This window comes from Triticum dicoccoides, chromosome 3A, assembly GCF_002162155.2.
Source record: "Triticum dicoccoides isolate Atlit2015 ecotype Zavitan chromosome 3A, WEW_v2.0, whole genome shotgun sequence".
Lineage (NCBI taxonomy): Eukaryota > Viridiplantae > Streptophyta > Magnoliopsida > Poales > Poaceae > Triticum > Triticum dicoccoides.
This window is the reverse complement of record NC_041384.1, coordinates 570,322,551-570,339,163: the sequence shown is the minus strand read 5'-3', so window position 1 is coordinate 570,339,163 and position 16,613 is coordinate 570,322,551. Positions and strand designations below refer to the sequence as shown.

General features: G+C 47.2%; 2 protein-coding genes across 2 annotated transcripts; both read right to left on the bottom strand.

The window, feature by feature from the left end:
• Window positions 1-429: 429 nt before the first annotated feature.
• Window positions 430-3,309, bottom strand: LOC119269248 (pectinesterase-like). Its single transcript, XM_037551046.1, has 2 exons — window positions 2,177-3,309; window positions 430-1,324 (listed from the first exon to the last, which is right to left on the bottom strand). The coding sequence occupies exons 1-2, from the start codon at window positions 3,126-3,128 to the stop codon at window positions 633-635; spliced, it is 1,644 nt and encodes a 547-aa protein (XP_037406943.1). The 5' UTR covers window positions 3,129-3,309; the 3' UTR covers window positions 430-632.
• Window positions 3,310-15,392: 12,083 nt separating this feature from the next.
• Window positions 15,393-16,283, bottom strand: LOC119269247 (nuclear transport factor 2B-like). The gene is made up of 3 exons (XM_037551045.1): window positions 15,833-16,283; window positions 15,672-15,736; window positions 15,393-15,631 (listed from the first exon to the last, which is right to left on the bottom strand). The coding sequence occupies exons 1-3, from the start codon at window positions 16,169-16,171 to the stop codon at window positions 15,622-15,624; spliced, it is 414 nt and encodes a 137-aa protein (XP_037406942.1). The 5' UTR covers window positions 16,172-16,283; the 3' UTR covers window positions 15,393-15,621.
• Window positions 16,284-16,613: the final 330 nt, after the last annotated feature.

Genomic DNA, 16,613 nt, shown 5'->3' with positions numbered 1-16,613 from the left:
TCGCCTCTAATGGGCTGGCAGCCCATGGTTTCCTGGAGCGGAGCGAGCCGAATGCATCACGACCGCTCGCTGGAGCGCTCCCAGCGCTGAGTGGAGCGGAGTGAGTGATTTCCCTGGAGTGGTCCGTTGCCGAACATGCCCTTAGAATAGATGAAGAGTCGTTTCCTCGGTGTTGTCTTGGCACAACTCACATTTATATGATGGTAGATAGAAAGATTTTCTGTGCAAAATATTTCTTGTACGGACTCCATCATGAAGAAGGAGCCAAAAGAAAATCTTGCGACACTAACACGAATATCCACAAAAAAATCAGAATATTTCGGAAACATTTTAACATTTTTTTGGCGTATTGTTCATCCGGGAGCAAATGCTCCCGGGAGATTGTTCTGAAAAAAAATACCCGCGGCTACAAAATTGTTAAGCATGAAATGCAACATCCAATCAGATCAACTCAAGCACCCGAGGTTTTATGCTTGTGCTTGCCACAAGATTATAGGTAACACGAGTGACACTGATAAATCACTTTTATTTAGGATGCCGTGGTGATCGAACGGCCAACCGACAGAACTGCCATTAAAGATTGATTGATGAGGGAGTAAACAAACATGAAACGAAGGGCCAGTAACCACGGATCAGAGCCCATCGTCGTACGCCACACCCGTGCCCTTGAGCCAGTAGCCGCCCTGGATGAACTGCCCCACGGTGAACTGCACGGCCACGCTCTGGTCCGGGATGACGCGGTACCCCGGCCACTTGACGCGCCCGGCCGTGCCGGCCCCGGGCCCCTCGTTCGCGTACTCCCCGTAGAAGAGCGTGCTGAGCGCGAAGTCCCCGTCCCACTCCAGCCACCCCCTCGGGTGGACGTGCGCGCCCAGGTACGACTGCATGTACACCGTCCGCGAGTAGGCCTTCCACGGCCGGCCCAGGAACGTCGGGGACGCCTCGGCCACGGGCGCCAGGTCGTCCGCGGGCACGACGCGGCACCGCTGGAGGGATGTGCCCGTGTTCTGGTTCGGGTCCGTCCTGCCCTGCGCGGTGACCGCGTTCTTCTGGCCGTGCGCGGGCCGGCGCGCGGTGATCACGCAGTTCTGGAGCACGACCGCCGCGTTGCCGAAGACGAAGTCGACGGTGCCGGAGACGAAGCAGTCGCGGTAGAACTGCCGCAGCTGGTGCGTGTAGAGGGTGTCCTGGTAGCCGTCGACGCGGCAGCGGTTTATGACTGCGCTGTCGGCGCTCACGCGCAGGGCCACCGCCTGGTGCTTCTCGGGCCCCGCCGTGTTCTCGATCCTGAGGTCCTGCAGGATGACCCCGTCGGCCGCCACGGCTGCAACATTCGAGTTCGACACACACAACCGTTAATCCTTGACGACTGTCCGCTTAATTCAGGACGCCATTAGCGGCCTTGCATACTGTTGTAAATGCGAGCCATCCATGGATTCGACCGTGCAAGGCGATCACATTCACATGCTTGCTTTCAACCAAAGAGTGGAGAATCCGTAACGACCTTTCAGTACGTATACTTGTAGTACTACATACGTACGTACACGTGCAAAATTAATTGTGCGCCTTATGCCTGCGATGCATCACCGGCGTGCTTAGGAGAGCTGGTTAGGTGGTGGCGGAAATAAAAGCTAGCGCTTTTGATAACTAGTTGTAGAAAATGCTCGATATGTGCTATTTTTCTATGTGTCTTCCATCACTGTGTATGTGATCTAGATCCCGCTGTCCATTCTTTTCGGGTAATAGTTGGTACTAATCGTAACGGTATGGCGCAGCTACCACCGGCAGCTTCATTCTTTATACTTACTCTATCTCGTAAGAACAGGTACCAAACTTGTCCAACTAATTTAATTTAGGTGACTGGTTTACGGCCAGCAATCAATTGACTGACATAAACGTATGCACACCGTACATCTTGTATGCATGTTCTTGGCAAAACAGATTGATTTTGTGATGCCAAGATCGTCTCTATTGCACTAGCTAGAACGTGGCAATGCAAAGGCCGAAAGGCAGCAGGGTTTCAGGCTTTGATGCGGTCCTCCATCATGATAGAAAGAAAGAAGAAACTAGTAAAGTTTATCGAACATCCTAAAGGTGCAATCGCGGTCATAGATGGGGAAATCAGTGCGAATCTCGGAAAGGCACAAAGCTAAGAGAGAACACGAAGCATCCTTACCTAGAGTGGCCGAGTTGAAAGTGGTGGCGCCGTCGACCACGTTGCGGCTGCCGGTGATCACTGTCGCGTCCATGCCGTCCCCCACGATCATCAGCTCGCGCTTCTTCTTCCCCACCTCCAGGTTCTCCTTGTACACCCCCTTCTTCACGTAGATCACGTACCGGCTCTTGCCGCGGTCCGGCGCCGCGTCCACCGCCGCCTGCACCGTCTTGTACTTGCCGCTCCCGTCCTTGGCCACCACCACGTCCGCCTGGACGGCGCCGGCGCGTGATCCTTCGAGGAGCGCACGGTCTGCAGTCGGCACCCACGATGGAAGCTCGTCTACCACCTCGGCGAGCACGTCGGCGGCGGCCGTGCCAGAGCCGACGGCGTTGAGCACGGCGAGCGACGCGCTCGCGAGGGACTTGAGTGGCTCCAGCTGCGCCCCCACGCCGTCGCGCGGTGGCCCGTCGTCGAGGCCGTCCAGGCACGTCACGTGGCCGGTGAGCACCGCGCTGAGCCACGTCCGCGCGTCTTCCGGCGCCACCGAGGCGTGGTCCGCCGCGCCGGCGAGACGGTCGCGCGCGAGCTCCATCAGGTGGACACAGTCCGCGAGCGCCGCGCGGTGCCTGGGGTCACTGGCGCGCCGGTGCATGTCGGCCACCGCAACGGCGGCCGCGTCATGCTGGTCGAGGGACCTGACGAGTATCGCGCGAAGCACTTGCACCGGTCGGCTCGGGCGGGCGTCCGGAGACGCCAGGACGGCGTCGGCGACGATGGCGTGGCACGAGGCCGGGTCCGGGGAGTTCGTGCAGAGGTCCACCGTGACCGTGGCAGGGCTGAGGAGGAGGAAGGCGGCGAAGCAAAAGCAAAGCAGACTAGATAGGACGATCGGTGTGACCAAGAGAGCTTTGCTCGCGGAACAGCTTCTTTGTGGTGGAGAAGAGAGAAGGGGCTCGTTGATCGGATCCATGACGATTGTTGTGTAACCGATTAGAACTTGGAAATGCACTTATCGAGTCTGTGTTAGTGGGTTATATAGGCGAGTGCATGATCTGGCCAGCTTAGCAGCTCTACTGCTTTCATGAATTTGCTCTGCGTAAGAGCTGTGGGATGTACTCGGTGCAAAACTCGCTTTTCAGCCCGAAGTGTGGTTTAGAACATCTTCAATGGCCGCACAAAAATTCCGCGCCCAATAAACGTTATAGCGCGCACTGTAGCATTTTTAATGCGCCAATACCAACTTTGCTTTGGCAGGCGTCCAAAAACGCGCACCCAAAAAGCAGACAATGCAAATTGTGAAGCGGACGCAACCCGGCGCCCAAAATATGCTGCGCGCGATAGCGTTTTTCAGCGCGCGCCCAAAAACTTTTAGCGCTACAGCTTCTGCTGGAGCTGCCCGGCGCCCAAAAAACTAAACTTTTAATGCGCGGAGCTCTTTTTGGGCGCCTGTTGGAGATGCTCTTAGTTTGTGCGAGGAGCTCTCTACGCTCAGCAGTCTGCAGCGCATGGTTCACCGTACAACTGTTCAATGCCCGGAAAGGGCCAGATTCCAACCATGTCTGGCTTATAGAAGCCCATGGGGAAAAGTAAAAGTTCATTTTCCCCACAAATATTGGCCAGTGCTATGGGTCGGCCAGGCGGAGGCAGCCACCCATCGGCCGTCTCCCCAAGGCCCTGCACGCGAACCAATCTGTGGTTGTGGTGGTTAGGTGGACAGTGGCATTCTCAGCCCATCAGGGTGATTTCCGGTGATATGCTTTCAGTGAGAGTCCTGTAGGTGTTTATGGTGATTTCATAAAATTTCATAGAGGTAAGTGTATGCACGTTTATATAAGCGTTTGTGTTTGTACTGTGTTCAGAAAAACAAAAGGCCCTGCACGCTGTGTTTATTTACATGTTTGTAGCACCCTCGTAGCATTTTCTCACGCGGTATGTAGAAAATAGGCCGGTATGAACGTCGCAACATTTCACATATGTCAATGCAGCAAAAAAAAAATATGCGACAAGTATCGACCAGGCACAGCAAAGTTGTCGAGGAAAAGCATTCACCTGCATGCAGCATAAGAGCCAACGGTCGCAGCAACAGAAAAAACACTTGCATCATGAACGCTACATTCGCCATAGGCATCCAGTGTCTTTGCAACATATCATCCGTGTGCTTGCATTAAATACCACTTGAGTTCACAACGTGTCAAAATAATGTATGGACTTTTCTTTCTACAAAATCACAACCATACGCCGTCATACTCACCTCAACATGCCACAATAAATGGAAGAATTATTTCCTTTCTATTATGCTACTAATAGTATTTTACAACTAAACAATAATTAAATACAATCAATTATGTGTTTTTAGTTTTACTTCCTATATTATTAGTGTCGATATTAATGTTTCATACAACCAGATTTCATTGAATTATATTGCAACCAATTCACGTAGAAAAGCGCAAGCTATCATCTAGTATATTACTCCCTCCGTCCCACAATACTTGTCATGGTTTTAGTTCAGATTTGAAATAAAGTAAACTAAAACCGCGTCAAGTATTTTGGAATGGAGGGAGCACTAAATAGTTGATCCTCAATTTCTCTCAGCATGCCACCTCAACATGTACCTATGCATAGGAAAAGATTCACCTCAACATGTTAACCATGCAAAAAAGGGCCCGTCCAACATGCAACCATGCATGTGAATATTCAACAAATAATTTACAACTATAAACATAATTATATTACATGAGGCACATCCCACTTAGTGTCTGAGTTGTCTATCACGATCCAACGACCTAGGAAGAACATTTTCAGATTTGCACGAAAACTGAGTTTCCATCTGATACATTGCCACTATACAATACACATATACAAATAAATGCCATATGTGTTTTCCCTTTTTTTCTTAAAATTATTAATCCAATATTAATGTTTCATACAGCAAAAAATTATTGACTGTATCACAACCAATTCTTGTAGCAACACCAACGGATATATCATTTGGTATGAATTAATTTGTGGTCCACTAGCTTGTCCATGGTGAACTAGTGGGTGATGTGGCACATAATCCATCGTGCACTAGGCCCATTATCCCTACATCAAAGTGGGGTTTTGCTTGCTGGCTTGCTTCACACACTTGTTGTTTTATTACCCCTCAAAAAAAAAACTTGTTGTTTTATTCCTCTGTCAACTTTGAGATGTTGACACTAGTTGCTTGGACTTTTATTACCTTAGCTTGACCACATATATAATGACTTGGACTAGATAGGACCGTGGGTAAGATTAGTTTTACTCTCTCATACTCAAATTATTTGAAGTTCTAAGTTTGTTACAGGTAAAACTTCTTTAAATTCGACCAAGTCTACAAAAAAAAGCCAACATCTACAACACTAATTAGTTCAATAGATTCGTCATTTGATAAAATGTTCTTTCTAGTTAAAAAATCAAAAATATTTATTGAAATTTGTGATCTGTTTTTTAAGTCGCAAATATTTTACAAATTGTGAAATATTATATTAAATTCATGACTTTTTTTTCAGTTCATGAACATTTTATCAAATTGAGGAAATAAAAAAGTATTTTAATGTAACACTTCAAAATAAAAAAACATGTGAAAAAACCATTCAAAAACCCCCCATCAAACTCTCAGCATCATCGCACTCTGGGCCAGCCCTTTCCACATTCAGGCAGGGAGGGAGTGCGTGATTGCGGCAAGAGCTCATAATCAGCACCTTGAACACGCAAGTGGAGCAAGCCTCGGCATAACTTTGCGCATCGCTCGGCTTGACGCGCTCCCTCTCCTTGCATATGATTTATCTGCTGATTTTCATAAAAAAATGGACACTCCGGATTTTTGTATACTAAATAAATTTATAAATTCATTTTTTTTGCAGATCTAAGAAAGCTAACAAATTGTTCATAAATTTGAAATTTTTCAATACTTTGGAAAAAGTTTTGTGGATTTGCAATTGAAAAGGTTCAAGAATTTAAAAAACAACAAAAATGAAAAGAAGAGGAAAAGAAGTAACTAAAAATAAAAAGGAAAAGGACAATCAAAACTGGAAAGAAAACCGAAAGAAAAAACAATTAAACGGAAGAAAAATGCACCGGGAAGGAGCTTCCAAAATTGTAATGCAACTAGGCAAAGAAGAGAGGCCTGGTTGGAAGGGATGGCTGCGGCATCAAGGTCAAGTAATGAAGAAGGATCCCGGAAGTCCTTGTGGAAAACGGAGGTACCCGGAAAGCTGAGAATGTTCTTGTGGCGACTCGCCAAACAATCAATCCCCACTGAGGATATTAGGGCGCACAGACACATGGCCACTTCAAGCTCATGCGGCTTCTGTGGCGCCCATGACTCGTGGCGCCATTCTCTCCTCGATTGCACGGTATCCAGGTGCACGTGGGCGCTAGTTGATGAGGACTTAAGTGCAACTTTGGTTGCTAACACAGAAACAAACGCAAGAAACTAGCTGTTTACCCTTATTGAAACACTCCAACATGAACAGTTCACAAGAGTTGCAGTCACACTTTGGGCAATTTGGACGTCGAGGCGCAAGGCAATCCATGAAGGGATTTTCCAAACTCCACATGCAATATATAATTTTATCACACACTTCATTGGTGAATTGGATGTTGTGAGAGAAGGGGAGCCTAGAAGAACAGGGCCAATTCGAGTATTTAACCAAAAACTACCACAATTGACGGAAACGTGACGAAAAACTACCACTTTACGTTTTTGTGCGAAAAACTACCAAATTTGGACTAAACCGTGGCAAAAAACTACCAACTCGTGAAATCGCTCGCTTCGCCTGCGCTAACCCCGAATCTGACCGGTTGGGCCCGCGAATCAGGCGCCACGTTGGCTAACGGTCGCCCGCCGCGCGTAGATGGCCGTTAATGGCCCGTCCGCTGTCGGAACGGCGCCTGTCGGTGCGGTGCGGGTCAAATCTGATCCGTTCCCCTCTCGATTCACTCTCTCCCTCCTCTCCCTCTCTCTGACCTAGGTGGCGGCCGCCATGTCCTCGTTGATTCCGGAGGGCGGCGGCGCTGGCGGCGGCGACGCTGGCGGCGAGACAAGTTTGGACGCTGCTGCCTCGCCCGCGGCTCCACCGATGGCCAGCGGCTCAGTCGATAATTGGTTGGGGAGCACCAGTTTCTCGATGCAGGCCGGCTCGCAGCAGCCGGAGGCACCGCTCTCCCAGTCATCGCCAATGGGTCGCAGGTATGCAAGTATCATCTGCTGGGCTTTTGGTTAGCTGCTTCAACATTGCAAATTAGTAAGATGTGTTTGTTTCTGTTAGTTGGACATGTGTAGTAAACTGGAGTCAGTAAACTGTATAGCTCAGTCAATTTCAATTCAATTCATGAGCACTTATCTGTGCAGTTTGGCTGACCAGAAGTGGGATATATGGTTTCATTTAGAAGGAAGAAACCATGTGAAAAGGGGTATATTTGAGTCAGATATTTCTTTGCTTACTCTACAATCACTCATTGCTAGTGAAGGGTATGGGGACAGTGATTACGTGTACTATGTGAAGGAGGAGGAAATTGGATCTGACAGAGTAAAGTATTTAGGTAATGAAGCTAGTGTTCATGAAATGTTGGACTTTTTTCATCATGTCAAGCTAGTCAACATAAGGGTTGTGAGAAATGTTGAACCTGGAATTAGTACACATGCTAATGAGAATTACATGAACACTCAAGAGAGCTGCTGTGTGAAAAAGGTTGTGGAGCAATCTGAGCTTCAGAATCAGATAGATGATAGAAAGGCTCAGCTTGAGAGGAGCAGGATTCAAAGAGAGGCAGATTTGAACCACTTTGAAGGAGACACTGAAGTGTCTGAATTTTGTTCTGAGGATTCAGTTCATTCAGATGGGAGTGCTGAAGCTGTTCAACCAATGGAAATAGTGTGTGTCTCTAAAGAGGATACAACATTGCAAACTACTGCTATTGTGAAACATGTGAAGAATCCTGGTCCAACTAGCAGATGTCACAAAGAGGTAGAGAAAAAACGTTTTGAAGATTGGTTTCCTGAAGCAGATGAGTTTTGTTTTGCTGGTGATGCAGGCATAAGTGATGAGGAAGAAGTAGATGATGTTGAACTACCATACCTCATGAAGAAGCCAAACACAAAGAGTAGTAAGAAAAAGATGAAGGAAAGGCTATATTTTGACCCCTCAATTCCCAATTCACATTTACTCTTGTGCAAGAACTTGTGTTTTGATAGTGTTTACCAGTTCAGAGAAGCATTAAGAGATTTTCATATAAGGACTTTGAGGTCTTTTCACTACCACAGGAACACTCCAACAAGAATTATTGTTTGGTGTTCAAAAAGAGAGCATGGATGTGAATTTTACATGTGTGCCTCTAGGATAGCTCATGAAAGAACATTTTGCATTAAGAAGTGTAACATGGAGCACACTTGTCCAGCATCAGCAGAGAACACAAAGGTTACTACTAAGTGGCTTTCCAAAGAAGTTGAGCCATCTCTTAGAGCAGATCCTAGAGCACCTGTGGATTCACTTATTAAAAACAGCAAAGTCAAGTTTTCAGTTGATGTATCAAAGAGTGTGGCCTATAGGGCAAGGAGGAAGGCTATGAAGGTTGTACAAGGTGACCAGAAGGAGCAGTACTATAGGCTGAGGGACTACCTACAAGCAGTTCTTGACACAAACCCTGGTAGCAGGTGTGTAGTTACAACATTTGAGGACCCAGAAAACCCTGCCCCAACACCTAGATTTAAGTACATGTTCTACTGCTTGCATGCATCAAAGTAAGGATTTCTTAATGGTTGCAGGCCCTTTATAGGTAAATCTATAACTGCAATTTGTTCAAAATATCTTGTTGTAAATATATGGTAGCTAATTTGGGTATGGATGCAGGGCTTGATGGTTGCTTCATCAAGCTAACCACTGGACAGCAAATACTTGCAGCCACAGGAAGAGATGACAATAACAACATCTACCCCATAGCCTTTGGTGTGGTTGATAAGGAAGATTCAGATAGTTGGACATGGTTCCTAACCCAGCTAAGATGTTGCATTGGAAGTGGTAGCAAATTTGGAACCTACACCATTATTTCTGACAGGCAAAAGGTATGCACCCTATCTTAGCCACTAGTTCAGATATATATTGTTATTAGTAGCTTTATTTCCTTTTGTTCATGACCATGGTTATATATTTACAATCAGGGTCTTCTTAAGGCTATAAATGAGGTGTTCCCTGATTCCCCTTAGAGATACTGCCTCAGGCACATATATGCAAATTTTCAGTCAGCTGGTTTCAGAGGAGCGGAACTAAAGAAGCTAGTAGATCAGGCTAGCTACTCATTCACCAAACATGGCCATGAATTGGCAATGGCAGAGCTTAAAGCAGAGTGTGAGGATGCCTGGAAGTGGCTTAAAAAAATTCCAAAGGAGACTTGGTGTAGGTCTGCAATGGATTACAATTGCAAAACTGATCTTGTTGTGAACAACCTTAGTGAGGTTTTCAACAAAATGATCCTTGATGTTAGGGCCAAACCAATTAGGACTATGTTTGAAGGAATTAGGACTAAGCAGATGATCAAAAGGCAGAAGACTAGGGAAAAAACAGAGAACAGCAGGTGGATGATCACACCCAACTATTCAGAGAAATTAGAGGAGAATAAGAAGTATGCCAAATTTTGTGATGCATATAAGGCAGGTCCTGACATTTGGCAAGTTAATAGTAAGGAAAATCAGTACTGTGTGAACCTAGCTACTCAATCATGTGACTGCAGGAGGTGGGACATGACAGGTGTGACATGCAGTCATGCAATAGCAGCAATGAGCAAGATTCACATGCACCCAGAGGACTATGTGCATGAATTTTTCAAAAAAGCACTATATATTGAAGCATACAAAGACATAGTGTACCATGTCCCTGGTCCTGAATTCTGGCCTGACACCCATACTCCTGATATTGAGCCCCCAGTGTTCAAAGAAAAAGCAGGCAAAAAACAGACAGCTAGGAGAAAGGGGCAGTTTGAGGTGCCTGCTCCAAAGGACACAAGCAGGATGGGAACAATTACATGCAGCAATTGTGGTCTACAAGGCCACAGATATACTAATTGTGGGAAAGCTCTAAAACCTAGTCTTGAGATGAGAAAGAACTTACACCAGGTCATTCAAAAATGATGCATTCTTTGTTTACTTTTTTTAGTTCCGGTATATTTACTAATTGATTTAATTTTGTCATGCAGGAGAATAGAGAAATTTTTAGTTCTAGTGCTACACATCCACCTCCACAACCACCACCTCAACACCAAACTACACAGATGCCAGCATCATCAGCTCCACCTCCTAAAGCAAATAAGAGAGGTTCAACATCAACAGTTTCAGCAGGAGCAGCCAGGTCTTCACCAGCACCTGCAACAGGATCGGCATCAACAAGAGCTGCAAGAACAAGAGGATCAACATCTACAAGAACATTCAATGCACCAAGAACATCCACTGGAGAACCAGGGATATTGGTAGGCAAGAGGAAGAGGAAACCTCCTAGCAAGTTTGCATCCTATTTCAATGCTAGTGGAAACTATTGAGTGTATGCTACTTATTTGTGTTCTGCTACTAAGTTTGTGTTCTGCTACTAAATGTGTGTTGTGCTACTAATTTCTGGACAATGTGACATGTGAACTTATTTGTGCCCAATACAAATGGGCTAAGTGCTACTGAGTTGTTTTGATTTGTTTTTTTGTTTTACTTTGCCATTTCTACAGTACAGAACTTATTGCCAAATTCATTGTACGAAAAAAAATCTGCACAAAAAAAGTCTGGCCTGGGGCTCGAACCCAGGACCAGTTGGTTGTAATTATGCGTTCAATACCAATGGGCTAGTGCTGGTGATTTGTTTGACTAGTATCGGCCAAACTTATTATATGTTGTTAGCCACGTCCTCTTTTCAGCGTGCGTAGCAGCCGGCAGCGTGGACCAGTCGTTTCGGATTCTACTACTTTATTACGTGTCCACCCACCACGCCCTCTCCTCACTCGCCCACTCGTCGGTCGCACCGCCCACTCCACTTCCCCCTCTCTCCTGTCGAAATCACCGCCGACAACCACCGCCACCGCCGTCGCCATGGAATGGCAGCTCGCCATCGAAGCTCTCGGCGGCAAGAACAAGGAGATCCGGGCGCAGTACAGGAAGATCGCCCGCTGGTTCCCCAGTATGGCGATGCTCAGGAACCACGCCCGCGGCCTCGTGAAGGTGATGACGGCTGATGAAAAGCAGCGCGCCTTCCACTCTGCCGGCCGCACCATCCCGGCGCCGACCATTCTGCTCTGGGCGATGCGCGAGGTGCAGCGCTCCCCCGACCCCAGGCAGCGCGCCAGATGGTGGATGTACCGCTCATCCACCACGCCACCGGCCGCCGCGGACGACGTCACCGAAGCCGTCCTCGCTGTCCCAGCCCCAATCAACAACGCCCTCTGGCGCAATCCATGGGTCCTTGGGCCCTCTGACGACTCTGAGGGCGAGTCTTCTGACGACGAGTCCACTGACGAGCCCTCTGACGACTCTGACGACGAGGTGGATGAGGTAGTCGTCCTCTCCGACGACGAGCCTGAACTGCAGATGCTGGCTCCCATCCTCGACGCCGTGGAGGGGGATAGGAACCGCCCAATCCACGTGGATGCGCTGCCAGAGGTGGACGATCTCCCAGACGGCGTCATCGTGAAGCAAGAACAAGATGGCGGTGAGGATGATGTGCTGGAGCCGGCGCCGGGCAAGAAGAAGAGGGCGGCCGTGACTGCGGTGCGCCGCTCGCACCGCCTGAAGATGCTGAAGAAGGAAGAGTGAACTGCTGCACTAATATTCAGTTTCGTCAGTCCTGAACTTTCTTAAGTGCAGTAAGTTCCTAGGTTCAGTTTCGTCAGGCACTATCTACTAGTAGTTCATCTTTATGTCAGGCACTATCTAATAGTAGTTGCTATCTATGTCAGGCACTATCTAATAGTAGTTGCTATCTATGTCAGACTATCTATGTTAAGTTATTTGTCAGACTATCTAAGCTAATTGCTATATATGTTAGTTGCTACTTCCAACTATGTCAGTACTGTCAGTTATCACACATGATATAAGCAGAGTAAAACAACCTCATCATAGATAAAACATTCTTACTTACTTAACTTAGCATGAGTACTTAGCATAGTAGGTCTTAACATAATAGTCATTACATCATAGATAAAACCAAGTAGTTCTTAAACCATAGCAATACCTCCCTCCCTCATACCATTCTGAAAGCACATGAAACTTTCCCAAAATATACACCTAACATGCATGACATTCCAAGACCAGCTATATATATAGGCCTACTAATTACTTAACCCACAAACCAACCACTTCACTCATTCATAATTGCCTTGATCCTCTCCAGCTTAGCTTTGCTGTCATGCCCAGCATTGAGCAGATCAGCAATAAGATACTCTAACTTCTTCTTCTCTTGCTTAAGTAGGTCCCTGTCCCCCTCCACTTCCTTCATGGCCTTCCTCATGTTCTGAATGATCTCTGCTTGGCTTTGAAGAATGCACCTTTGCTCCTTGGCAAGCTTCAGCTTTTCCATACTTAACTCAATCTTTGCCTGATCCTCAAGTTGTTTCTTCTTCTCAGCTAGTTCATTGATTGCCTGACTGGTATAGTCCATGTCATGAGACATCTTGCCATCTTGATAGTCAAATAGGTTGGATACATCTTCCACCAACTAGCTGTAGTTGTTTGACAGGAAATCAATTTCCTTCTGTAGCTTGGCCACCTCTTTCTCATGGGCTTGTTTGTCATTCACCCTGCCCAAGTTCTGCTCATGATACATGTCCCAAATCCTGGTTAGGCACCTTTGTAGAATCTCTGGCCAAGGACCATCCACCCACTCCACAACCCCACAGTTCACACCTTCATCCTACAGAAGCAATTATTTATAATTAAGCACAAAGCACTTAGTAACAAACTTAGTACAGAAACCAAAAGTCATAAAGTCATTTCATTTAGCTGAAACCCTTTGTTTACATCAATATGCACCTGACTTAGCATCAGAGATAAATTCAGTTAACAGCTACATTTAGCAACAGAGATAAATTCAGTTAACAACTACATTTAGCAGTAGATATAAATTCATTTAACTCTGTTCTTTTTCAGTTAACACCTACTCTGTTCTTTTTCAGTTAACACCTACTCTGTTCTTTTTCAGTTAACACCTACTCTGTTCTTTTTCAGTTAACAACTATATTCTCAGGTTCATAATACACTAAAGATATCTGCTTGTAGGTGTTATCAGGTTTAGTCATGTATTGAATTCAGTTAACTAAAGATCTACTTTCATATATAGCTTCCACATGCTGCAGCACACATCTCTGCACCACATGCTGCACCACACATCTCACATCTCCAGCAGCAAAACACATCACACATCTCCAGCAGCAAAACAAGTTAGCGTTCAAGATTTAATACCTGCTGCACAGGACAACCCAAGAAACGCCCGCCAGTCAAAGCACCTTCAAAAGCCACCATCTTCTTCGGCCTCTGATGATGCATCATGCACGTCGGCTCAGATTCAGTGTAAGAACCACAGAAAGATGGTTCCACCACAGTGTCAGGGGTTTCCTGCAAAAGAAACTTCGAATCAAACCAAAAGCAAATTGGAATCTCCAATTTGGATGAACTAACCCTAACCCTAACTCTGTTCCACCATTATGCACTTACAAATAGCTGCTGATCCAATGAAACCATGTTGATGTCCTCGTCCGAGCTGTACTCGTCATACCAGGATGGCATCCTCACCTTCGACCGGCAGCAATGGCCGCGGCGGCGACGGCGATAGGCTGACCTAGGTCAGAGGACCAGGGAGAGGGAGAGGGAGAGGATGGAGTGAGGACGAGTGAGAGCGAGCGAGGAGGAGGAGAATGAGCGGCTGAGCTCGCTCTCACTTATTGGCCCACCGACAGGCGCCGTTCCGACAGCGGACGGGCCGTTAACGGCCATCTACGCGCGGCGGGCGACCGTTAGCCAACGTGGCGCCTGATTTGCGGGCCCAACCGGTCAGATTCGGGGTTAGCGCGGGCGAAGCGAGCGATTTCACGAGTTGGTAGTTTTTTGCCACGGTTTAGTCCAAATTTGATAGTTTTTCGCACAAAAACGTAAAGTGGTAGTTTTTCGTCACGTTTCCGTCAATTGTGGTAGTTTTTGGTTAAATACTCGGCCAATTCAGATAACAAGTGCCTCGCAGAGACCAAAAGCCCCACCAGAGAACTTTGTTAAAATACAAGTTGATGCTGGTGTGAGGGCCTCAAGAGGAGGATCGGCGGTAGCGGTATGTCGTGACAGAAACGAGACTTATCTGGAAAGTTCTGCACTGGTGATTGCGGGAGTGGCGGACCCAGCAACCCTGAAGGCGATTGCTTGCAGAGAGGCTATTGCGTTGGCTCAAGACTTAAATGTGCAGCAAGCTATGATCACTTCAGACTCGAAGCAAGTCATAGGAGATATCCATGGAGGGAATCAAGGAGTATATGGTCTGATTATATCTGAAATAAAAGCTAGAGCCTCCCTTTTAACTTGTATTTTTTCTTTTGAAGGTCGTGCAACCAATATGGATACACATAGATTAGCAAAGTTTGCTTTATCCTTAGCTCCGGGGCGTCATGTATGGCTTGGCCAGCCTCATACCCCGACTCGTATCCCACACTCTGTGGTTTTTGATTAATAAAGTTTGGCTTTACCCCTCAAAAAAAAACCAACGCTCGCGAAACATGCAGGCGCGCTTCGTACAGTTGACGCGGAATGTTGACCGGCACTTAATGTGTTAAATATGAAATGTCGATTGTTACTTACCCAGCGCATTATGCGTGTTATGGGACCTCTTGCCTAACTCACTCTCTTCATGCATGAATAAGCCTAGTGGGTCTTTTAGATTATTCTACTGTACAAATTATCAGAATGTTTAATGGGCTTGATTCATATAAATGGACTCATCTTTTTTTTTAATATATAAAATGCAGCAGAACCTCTTCTGGCCTCTGGATCTCTGTGTAGTGCCATTTTCTGCGAGGTGCACTGTTTTTCTGTTTATTTTGCGCTGGTGCACTGTATTGGCATAACCGCAAGCACTTTTTTTTTGCGGTGGAATCACAAGCACGTTCTACACAGCAGAGAATCTAGAATACAACCTCTGTAACTACTAAAACGACTTGTAAAAAAATGCAGGGGCAGTAATTCGATAGCACACGAACCATTCCCAAGTTTAACGCAGTCATTTTCTTCTGACAAGAGAGTGGAAAATTTCAAATTTCAGTTCGAAGTACACCACGTACACCACGGCCACCACCAACTTTATTATTCATTCAGGATGCTGCTACATGAACGTAATGTAAAGAAAAGAATGAGCGCGAAAAAGCAAGGGCGTCCATCCACGGGGCCAAAGCATCCAAGCATCCACATCCTTTCGGCAACCCCACGCGACCCCGCTCTGCTATCCGTAGTTTTTTTCTCGAGTACGCATAGCATGCGTATCATCCGTAGTTGAGCCGGAATATGTCATTCTGCACGAAGAAGCTTCCCTGCTCGTTGGGCACCAGCTGAAACATCTGGGCAACACAGGCCAGATGCCCAGATCAACATCCAAAACACATCCCAGAACACAAAAGGAGGCGTGACTGAGAAGAGATGGGTTTCTTAATTACCTGGCTGAACCTGAGCTGGTGCTCCTCGCCGGCGAGCTGGAGGTTGCCGCTGACGAACACGAGGATGGCGCCGGGGAAGGAGGGCGTGGGCTGGCAGTCGATGGTGCAGATGGAGTGCCGGCATTGCTCGAAGGGCAGCTGGGCCAGCTTCAGGCCGATCTCCGCGGCGCCGGCCACGCGGTGGCCCTCGAAGGACAGGACGGAGGTGCCGCCGTAGAGCGCGGCGAGCGCGCCGCGGTTGCCGTCGAACGTCTGGTAGTAGTACTCCACGAAGGCCCTGCCAACCACGTCGCACTCGCTCCCCGCTCCCCCGCCGCCCTTCTTCCCCTGCCCGTCCATGCGCTCCGTTGTATTAGCTCGGCGCGGCTCGACCTCTCGTGCTCTGGACCTCCGCAGCTGCAACGGGCACGAGCGCTCCGCGCCCCGGCTTTTTGTAGGCGCGGCGCCGTATGGGGCGAACGATTTTGTGCAGTCGGAATGAAAACTGCTGCTTCGCTTTGCCTTTATTCCGATCGCGTAGATCGCACGCGGCACGCCCACTCCCACTCTACCAGTGCGTGGAGGCCGCGGACGGAAGGGCGGAGTAGGACGAAAGGGACAGATTCTTCAGCAGAAGAGCCGATGAGTTAGCAAAAACTTTGAAAAAAGTTTATCAAACGAAATTCAAAAAATCTGAAATTTTGCTACATCAAACTTTATCATATGTTTGAGGTTCTTGCCAAGTTTCATCGAAAAATAACATCCGAGGAGCTTTCACCGAAAAAAACAAATTCACTGCTGA